General features: G+C 30.3%; 1 protein-coding gene across 1 annotated transcript; it reads left to right on the top strand.

Moving 5' to 3' along the window:
• The first annotated feature begins 7816 nt into the window (after positions 1–7816).
• LOC133699215 (uncharacterized protein At1g66480-like) lies at positions 7817–9645 on the top strand. Its single transcript, XM_062122378.1, has 2 exons — positions 7817–8503; positions 9327–9645. The coding sequence occupies exons 1-2, from the start codon at positions 7913–7915 to the stop codon at positions 9384–9386; spliced, it is 651 nt and encodes a 216-aa protein (XP_061978362.1). The 5' UTR covers positions 7817–7912; the 3' UTR covers positions 9387–9645.
• Positions 9646–10904: the final 1259 nt, after the last annotated feature.

Raw genomic sequence — 10904 nt, 5'->3', positions numbered from 1 at the left:
AATATCTGAGATTACGAATTTATACGTAAAATATATTCTTGATTTAAAAATATGTTTTTTTACATAGACGTTAGAACGGTTAGGTTTTACCCGATAAGATAAGGACCTCCTTATTGAGGAGGACTTTTCTTGAACCATAAACGGACCAACAACTAGAAATACAATAACACCTTAGCTTTTTTATCAGACAATCAAACAATGCAGCTTACCTTAGGTAAGGCGTATTTGGGGTGTTAATACCTTCCCTTTACGCAACCAGTCCCCGTGCTCGATCTCTGAGACCAGTTAGGGTTCCTAGTGATGAAAATACTAGGTGGCGACTCCACTCCATTTTCCACCAACAAAAAGATAATATTTTCTTGTCTCCCCATATTTACCAAATATATATCCATACATTTGAGGGTGGACGATCGCTGCGACGTCGCGCACCCGCGACATAGATAATGTCAAAAATGAATTTTAAAAATAAAAAAATATATTATTTTATTGCATTTCCAAACAAAAATCACTTTGAAAAGCAATTTCTACCACAATTAATCCTAAACATGCTCTTAGTGACTCATTCTTTATTTCTTTCATTTTCTTCCTTTTTTTTGCGCATTGGTGTTTTGGAGTGTGATAGGTTCTGTTTTTTTTTGTGTGTTTTTTAAAAGTGCATTTCACTTGAAAACGTATCAAATTGATGTCTTTTTTAGTGTTTTTTAATGGTTTTGATGTGCTGATATCAAAAATAAAAAAATTATTTTATTATATTTTCAAATAAAAAATATTTTACATAACAATAGCAAATAGAGCTGGATTATTATGAAATGCATGAAACTTTGCATGGAAGGATAAAAACTTGTATGGCTGGACTTTCCTTCCTATTTGAGCTTGGCCGAACAATTGGGAGTTCCAGCAATTTCTACTGATTGGCGCATGCATAAATGGCTAGAATATTTTTTAAAAAAAGAAACTAATGTACCATCATTAATGAATGTCTTTATTTTTATAATCACCAAATAACAAATTAAAAGATTTTAACTGCAAAAATCTGCCAGAACGTACTTTGTAAATTATATGTACATGTGAGCAGTGAAATTAATGATGTGCTAGTTTTGGAAAACAGAGGAAAGGCTTATTTAAAAACAAAAAAGAAAGAAAGAAAGAAAGAGGAGAAAAAGACATAACGCATCCTAGCTATCACAGGAAAGTTAAGATATTTATGATAAAGGATAGGAATTGTTTGTACTTTTCATTATTTTTTTTAAATGATAAAGGACAAGAATTGTTTGTAATTTCCATCTATATTATTCCCGACAATCTCGATCCGAGAGAATGATTACTGCGATGCTACACATGTGTGATAGTGCTTATGACCTATTATAGCCTCCAAAGGTTGCCATCCAAGATGTTAACAGATTCATCTCGTTGAAATATTTTCAAAAATACTGATGATGTCATAATTAGAATTTAGAAGTGGCCTTAGGCTCTATTTGACATTATAGTTCAATCATGCTTTTAAGAATTTTTTTAGTTTCAAATTATTTTTGGATTGTTTTGATTTGATAATGTCAAAAATAACTCATCATGTCAACTTGCACATTGGTGTTTTGGAGTGTGATAGGTTCTGTTTTTTTTGTGTGTTTTTTAAAAGTGCATTTCACTTGAAAAAGTATCAAATTGATGTCTCTTTTAGTATTTTTCAATGATTTTGATGTACTAATATCAAAATTAAAAAAATTATTTTATTATATTTTCAAATAAAAAATATTCTTAAAAAATATTTTACATCACAATAGCAAATACACATTTAATGCATGCTCGGAGCTGAATTATTATGAAATGCATGGGAGAGAAACTTTGCATGGAAGGATAAAAACCTGTATGGCTGGACTTTCCTTCCTATTTGGGCTTGGCCGAACAATTGGGAGTTCCAGCAATTTCTACTGATTGGCGCATGCATGGTTTTTATGATACTAAAAGGTATATATTAATTAGTAATTGCATATAATATTTGCAAATATTCAAGCATAGTTTTTATGATTTTTTCAAACCAACGTTTTTATGATAATTAATTCGAGGTGGGCCGCATAAAAGTCAAAGCAAATGACTCATCATATATATATGTTTCTTTTATTTTTTTTTAATATCAAAAGTTCAAGTTTGGACTAAAATTATTGAACTTTACCGGATCAATAATCTAATTATTTAAGGCTTAGATTATAGATTAAATAAGTTAACTTGGATCAATTAAAAAGGTATTATTTCTCATCTTTTAACTCTATTTTTTAATGTTTTCTAGGTTTAATCATGGTAACTCTCATTTATTTCTTAAAAAATCAGCTTGGACTTTTGGTCCCTAATTAAGTCTATCCCTATGGGCATAGCCGTTTCAATATAAAATGATTGCTTGAGAGCTTACATTACCAATTTCATAAAATGAATGATCCGCTCGGAAGAATTTGTAAATATTCAAAAGTAGAAAAACAGATGGAGTGGACGATCATCTGGCAAGAATAATTAAGTTTGTTTTTAGTAATCATGAACTTTGTTGACGATGTAATGCTATTATTAATTTGCCAAAATGGCAGCCGGATCATGAAATTGCGACCTCCGGTGCATCAAATTTAACGGCAGGCTGATGAGGATGTTGCATTATAGAGATCGAGAAGGTTTTACTTTGATCAAAGACTATTCTCCATTTTGACCAAATTAATCTGATTTTTTAATATATTAATTGCACGAAATGAAAGCAACAAATTATCTCCAACGTTCAAGCATATATTATGCTGTCTTACCTTATATTATACGTAACATATTGGTTATTGAATATTTCAACTTTCTCCAGCAATCTTCTTAACATTAACAATCCACGTCAGATTAATGAAATCTGTATGGTCAGTCAGGTCAGTAAAATCTTATGATATTTAAGCTATAATTACTATATATATATATATATAAAAGAAAAAAATACTATCCAAATTCACCAAAAAATAATAAGAATTTTTTAACCAACTTCAAAATTATTATTTTTTAATTATCCATCTTGTTTCTCTCCTTTTCATGTATTAATTAAATTCTCTTCTATACTGTAAATATATATCTAGTAGTTACAATTTAAATAGCACAAAATTTCTTGTAAAGCCAGCCCATTGACCCTAAGAAAGCTAACCATGGGTGTAAAAAAAAAAAAACTAAACACAATAAACTTTGGATTCACATCATTCTTCGCCTTCTCATTCTCATGCTTAACAGACGCCTTATAAGAACAGTTAGATGGCTAGCCCAGCAGGTTTCCCTGAGATTTCAACGTTTTCAAACATGAAGCAAACATTCAATATTCTGATAGTTAATTTCTTATTTCTTCGTTAATTTCCTTAAAATCATTTAAATTTGAAACTTAATTTTGACTGATAAATAGACTAATTTAAAAATATCCCCTATTGTTGTGAGAAAAGTATTCAGCATTCTAGACATTTGGATTCTGATATATTACTATCTCTTGAAACGTGCATGTTTGTTTTTATTATTGTTTTTGGTTTTTTGAAGGAACGGTCTTTTCTTTTCCACGAACTTTAAGTTTCTAATCATGAGAAAATGGAAATTAATGCAGATATATGGTCATCTTGAATTGGAAAGAAAAATTGAACTTCCTCTGAGTCTCGATTAATGGTGACATTAGTTTATTTAAGTAGAGAGTTGGATATCAAATGAAGATTTTTCCATAAGTTGCTGTGGTGTCTTCGCCAACTTATTATTATTATTATTATTATTATTATTATCCCAGATATTTTTTATTAGATCTGAAATTTTTTTAATTATCTAATTAAAATTTTATTTTTGTGGCTCATTAATTCATTTAATAGTTAAATAATAAATTCCCCATATTAAATATTTTTTTTCCTGAAAGGTTGTATATTCTCAAAAGTTGTATATGAAAGGTGGTCTATTGGGACATGTTAATTGTCTATTAATTAAAAACAACTCTTCTTTTGCCGGAAAATCTTTAGAAAATAGCATTACTAGAAAATTGATAAATAAAAATAAAAATATTGATATAAATTTTATTTTGGTAAATTACGGTGAATTTTACCGATAAAAAATTTTCATCGATGTATATTATGGGAATTAGAATGATAAAAGAAGGTAGGAGAAAAAAATAAACAAAGAAAAAAAATGATGGGTCATTCTTACAGATGGTATTACCGACGCATTAAACCCGTCACTAATATCCGTGAGTGAATCTATCAGTATTTTTTAAGTTATAACCTGGCAATCGACCCCCTTTCTCCCCCTCATCTATTTCTTCTTCTTCTTCCATTTTTTTTCCTGTGAAAAATAGCAAAAGATCACCAGTTACTCACTCAATTTGTGTGATCCTGAAAAAGAAGGAAACTAAAAAGTTTCTCTTGCTATCTAGCCTAGTCATTTAGCTGGAAACTAAGTAGGCAAAATTACACATTTTTTAAGTCATTTTAAATATATATATATATATATATATATATTTTGCATTTTGATATAGAATATGTAGTTTGTTTGTGTCTTTACTTGTTTTATAGCTTTTTTTATATATAGAAATTTGTTGTATGAATATATGATTTGTACATATTTGAGTTTGTTTGAGATTTAAAAAAAAAATATTTGTTTGTAATTAGATGAAATTGATTTTGATTATGTGACTTAAGTGTTTTATAATGAAATAAATAATGGCTTATTTAATGGGTTCTATTTATATTTTGTCAATTTTATTATTAAGTTAAAAATTTCACTAAACATGGAGGAACTTGAATTTCGTAAGAGATTGCTAATGATTTAAGGGTACTGTTAAAATAAATTGAATAAGCTTGAGTTAAATCAATGTTAGCTAATTTATTTAGTTCACATAATTAATTAATACATGTTGCCATCAATATTCAATATAGGTTTAATATAAGTAATGGATGATATCGTTCTTGGATGTATCGATTTTCAGCCGAATGGTTATATAGGATGGATTGTTTTTTATTTGAATGTTAAAATTTCATCTTTCATTTATTAACAGATAATTCATTTCTATCATATAGGTTACCTGATTTTTGGTATGAAACAGAGAAAAAAACCAAAAATTCTGTTAAAGAAATAGATCTTCCAAGTTGTAGAGACTTGGTGACTTGAAGGGATTTCAGACCTTCATGTGCCTCAGAGGCTATATGAGCAGAATATATTCAGCACGTGATGTCCGAGCATATATGGGCAGAATAAATGGGAAGGATATATTCAGCATGTGGATCCATTCTGTTCATTTCGCATGCAAAGCGAATGGTAAGTTTTTTTTTTATTACATCCATTTTTAAAAAAATTGTTGTTTTATATGAAAATGTTTAACTAACAATAATTTTCTTTTGCAGACTACAATTCTTGGACATGAACCAAGAACATTGAAGTTTTCGGTAAAAACTCACATTCGAAATGATGACCGTCAGAAAGAGGTATGTTGGATTTCAAGAATTTCTTTTCCTAAGTTGTTTTTTTATTTTGAATTAGTTGACTTTTTTTCTAGAAAACATATAACACCCAGTTGCAGTAGAGATATGAGGATGATTCTTCAACCCATTTGGAACTTTCAGATTTGTGATTGGAGATAGGATCATCCGGTGGACCTAATAGAAATTGAGTTTATGATTTCTTAAACATTATAGTCGAGGAGCTGCGGACAACCTGAAGTGTTTCAACCATTGGATGCTCACAATCGATTCTAAGCACTCAATATTCGGAGTTCTAAGTGATTTTAAACCAACAAGTTGAAGCTTGAACGACCAATCTTGTTGCTGAGACAAAACGTTTAGTGCTGAGATGACTGAACTCCGACGATTATATATGGAGCTTAAACCATACATCGGTGGTACATGTGCTCCCCCTTATCACTCCTCCGTCTCGGCAAAGACCCATCTTCTCCTCCTACTTCAGCCCCTATATTCTAGGTGAATTGTATTTAAAGTCATAAATTTTTTAATCTGTAATAAATATTTGATTTTTTAATTTATTTAAAATTTTGTCTAATATGTTTATTATATTTTCTTTAAAAAATATTTAAACAACTTACCAATAGGCTTACCAACAAAATAAGTTCGTCGGTATATTCTAGAGAATTGAAAAAAATTACTGGAAATGTCACTAACACTATTTAATCACTGATAGGTTAATTTTATGTGTAATATGAAAATAAATCACTGATAAAATTATAAATGATCTTTTTCATCAGTGATATTTCATCTTTAATGATGGAAATACCGACGGAATGATCCTGATAATTGTTTTTTGTATGACATTTTTTTTTGTCTTTAAATCCATCGGTGACTGTATTACCGATGGAATTACTAGCATAATAGAAATCACCGATGATTTTTTTTAATGAATAGTAACCATTCGTGATTCTGGCGGTAAAAGTTGTGCTGACAAAATTAGTGTCTAAATACCGACAAAATATTCTGTTTGGTAGTGTAGGTTATGTGTTATTTTTCATAAAAATAAAAGGTTTTCTCTTGGACATATTAGACAAAAGATTTATTGATATCTTTTCACAATTTGATATTTGTGTTTTCTTGGAATATTGTAATTGACATGATTGAAGGTGTGTGTTCTTATACTTCCCCTTTTTATTTAATAAAATTGATATTGCTAACATATTCCTCAATTTTTTAAATAAAATTCTTAACTTTAAAATAATAATAATAATAATAATAAAGAAAGAAAAGAAGTATTCAAGCGGGATTGTGTGCGATTTTGCTGGCTTACTGAGATCGATCTTGCTGCTGTTTACTGTACTTTTGTTGACGTGAAATTGATAAGAATGGAGGCGGGACAACATTACAGACATCTAATGTGACGTAAAGCACTCTATTTTTCTTGCACTTATCTAGCTTTTTTGAACGGAACCAAGCATGCACACTCAAGCTTATCCCCACGATGTCTCGCTTTGTGCATGACAAGGTAAGAAAGGAATCGCCGGAAGCCCTTTCCCATTACCATTGCATAATGGGAACATCAAAAGTTGATTATAATTAACACCTTTGGATACTCTATTAGTTAGCAATTGAACTTTTTTCTTTCAATGAATACATTAAATGTGAACATTCTTTTTAAGATTTATTTGAAGAAAAGATTATTAATTTTAATCATACTATGATTATAATATACCATCTCAGAAAAGAAAAATAAGAACTTATTATGTATCTTTACATGTTTCTCTTGTAATCTCAATTAAAAAAAAATTGTTTAGCTTATAAATACAATATGGTCAAACAAATGCTTGGATAGAGGGAAGTTTATCTTAGAATATATATCTTGAAAATTCACACAAAAGGAAGTTGATAATAACATTTTAGTGTTTGGCTGTGACAAATTCTGCTTTTAAATGTTTTTTATTTGTGTTTTTTACTTAAAAAACATCAAATTGATGTTTTCTTAAGTATTTTTTTTTATAATTTTGATAAGTTAATGTCAAAAATAAAAAAACAAATAAAAATAATAATTATTTTAATATATTTTTAAGAAAAAATTCCTCTTAAGAAACACCTCTTAACACCATGCGCCATAATATAAAACACACATATTCATAATAAAATCATTATTTTTCACGCACATATATTCATAATAAAATCATTATTTTTCACGCACATATATTCATAATAAAATCATTATTTTCCACGTCATCAATAAACATAACCGGTCGTGATCATGAATTTTTGAGTTTTCCCACTATCTAGGTTCACATTCTAATTTTGACTTTTATATATATATATATCCAGAGAGTTTCAACAAATTCACACCATACCACATATTAATACGTGCTACTTCTTCCTATTAAATAGTTTCACGTCTTTCCTACAAGGCCTATAAATATTGTCACGGACGTAACATTTTATGATAGCAACACATTTCACAAGCAGAGATGGGAAACAATATAGGAGGAGGGAATAAAGCAAAGGTGATGTTGATCAATGGTGAAACTTTCAAGTTAAAGACTCCGGCAAGGGCCAGCGAGGTCGTTAAGGATTATCCAGGTTATGTATTATTGGATTCGGAAGCTGTTAAGCATTTTGGGATTCGTGCTAAGCCGTTAGAGCCTCAACAAGAATTAAAGGCCAAGAAAATATATTTCCTAATAGAGTTGCCTCAAATTCCTGAGGAAAAAGATCCTAGGAGTACTAGGAGGGTTCGGTCAGCTATACATATGAGCGCCAAAGAACGGCTTGAGAACTTGATGTTAACTCGGAGGTCAGTTTCTGACCTGTCGATGGTTAGACCATCGTCGAGTCAAACATCAGATGGGCGGGAGCCGGTTCAGGTGAAAGTTAGGCTGCCTAAGGCCCAAGTGCAAAAATTGGTGGAGGAGAGCCAAGATGAAGTAGAGGTGGCTGAAAAGCTTATTGATCTATACATGGGAAATTCCGGTGGTATTAATGGTACAGATGGGCACCGGCACGTGCATTGGAAGCCGGAGCTTGGTAACATCACGGAGAGTTTCAAGGCAACTAATGAGGTGTGTTATCTTTTAACTTAATTGATTTTCATGTGCATTTCTTAATGTAATCCTGAGTTTTGTACATGCTAGGCAGATTTGCAACAGAGTCCTGACTTTACGATTCATCTAAAATAAAGCTGATTTCTTGAAGGCTTCTAAATTGTTGTAAGAGGAATGAGTCATACTGCAAATCGTGGAAGAAGAAAGTAAATAAAAAATAAACATCAACGTTGAGACTGGTTAGCTTTTAGACAAGAAGAGATAAATAAATAAAAAAATAGAAACGATAAAGATTGAGATGGAAAATAGAATGAATTTTTATCTTTTTTAAAAAAGTTTGTGGACACAAGTTTTATTTATTTCTATTTTTTTTTTTGTCTCCATACTCTAACTAAATGCTAGATAATGATAGTAGAAAAAAGAATAATATACGTTTCATATACTTCTGAAATTAGAATATTTGTCTTCATCGTTCGTGAACAATTCTTATAATTTATTGCTCACTTTTTGCTCTAAAAAGTTAAACAACAAGTGTTATAGAATAAGAATCCTACTCTTGTAGGTCACATACCTTATAATTAACCTCCTAATTTCTTGGCTGCTACAATCACCAAAATAAAGTTGGGTTGTTGATCCTTGTCTAGGTCTTCTGTCCGTTGGGGTTGACATTTGTAATTAGTCTCCTTTTCTAGTTTGAATTGGTACTTGAAAGCTATATATACTTCAATTATTACGTCCTAGTTGCCTCGGGGGGCCAAAAAAAAAACCCTTCAGATATTTAAATTTCTGTGAAATTTGGACAAAATTATGTATTGACATTTTTCATCAAACAAATGTGCAGAAACGAGTGAGTTTTGCTCAAGAAGAGGGCGAAACCCGTTTAGCTGTTGCCTCTCCTTAGCAAATCAACTAGTTTAAAGTATGTAGTTTGGAGACCAGAAGTCCCAGAAGCCCCTCTTCATTAATTTTAGCAGTAGCCTCTCATTGGCAACTTTTTTGTTGTACATATTTTGTCATCATGTCTTCTTGCAATTTAATTGCAAGATACATAGCTAAAATTTAGCCATGGATCAGCTATGATAATATTTGTGTATCCCACTAGTTCAATTCAACATCTCCATTCGAGAATATTAATTCCAATCTCCTGATTCTATGGCTAATCAAGCTGTGTCCTTATTTTTTTTTTATTCTTTTTAAAAAATAATATCTACAATTCCTCAATGAACTCAATAAGATTTTCTGGATACATTTATTTACCTCTTTAGTTTGCGAGATATCCCAGTTAGCAATTTCACATTTAAAGATTATAATTTGTTGAAATATTGTCAACCCGGCAGTCTAAATTTCTATAAGAAAAATAAATAATTAAGTACTAATTAAATTATGGTAACAGAGAAGTGGTCATAAATTGATAGTTTATTGACACGAGAAATTAACCAACAATAATGCAATTCGGTACTTATTATTCAATATTTGGTCAATTAGATAACTATGATCATGAAAAATTAATTTTGTCCGAAGTCCAAACCAGGAGCCTAATATTATAGAAAAATTACAAGTATCAATGAAAGTAAACAAACATGACAACAAAAAACCTCAAGCAGATCCTGTGTCCTAATGGATAGAACCATTCCCATTCATGCACATTGAAAATGGTAATAAAATATTGAGCATAAAGTCACATTTACAGGATTTTCTTTCAAACCAAATCATTTCTAGGACTTTGTTCGTTTGTTAATGCAATGGTGTAATGGGCATGACACTGGAAGTTAATTAATTTCAAAACAGGTTATTATAGAAAAAAATAAATAAAATGAAGCTCGATTAGAAAAACGGGGAGATTAATCATAATTGTTTTTTTCATTTTTTATTTACAGCCACATGGTATTTTTGGACCAGTTATGGGAACATTATGATAATAACGATATCCCTTAAAACAAATCCAGTAACGAACAGTACTTTTCCACATAACCTTGAAGTAAAAAAGAGAATGATCTACTGCGTGCAATGTTGGTCAAGACTTAGAAACATTTTGCTTTCGGTATGAAGAGAATTTCAAAATTAGCTATCTATGTTGTGAATCAAACAACCAACAGAATACTCAGTGTGGTTATTATTGTTAAAAAGTTTTACCGACAAAATATTATGTCAGTATTTACTCTATCATTCTATCAGTGCATATTTTATCAATGAATTCACGAACGGGATATGGTCGTAGAAAATAACCTCGTCAATAATTTCTTGCCTGTCAGAAAGTCTATCTGTAAAAAAAACCCAATCATTTTATAGACAAACAATGCACACCAAAAACAAATTTATCCACTAGAATATACTGATGAAATTATTCTGTTGGTGATTGGCAGTGGCATTTGGAGTAATTTTATTCCAAGTTTCTATAAAATACTGATGGAATAATTCT

The sequence above is a fragment of the Populus nigra genome, chromosome 7, assembly GCF_951802175.1.
Source record: "Populus nigra chromosome 7, ddPopNigr1.1, whole genome shotgun sequence".
Classification (NCBI taxonomy): Eukaryota; Viridiplantae; Streptophyta; class Magnoliopsida; order Malpighiales; family Salicaceae; genus Populus; species Populus nigra.
The sequence above is the reverse complement of the archived record's forward strand: the minus strand, read 5'-3'. Positions and strand labels throughout refer to the sequence as shown.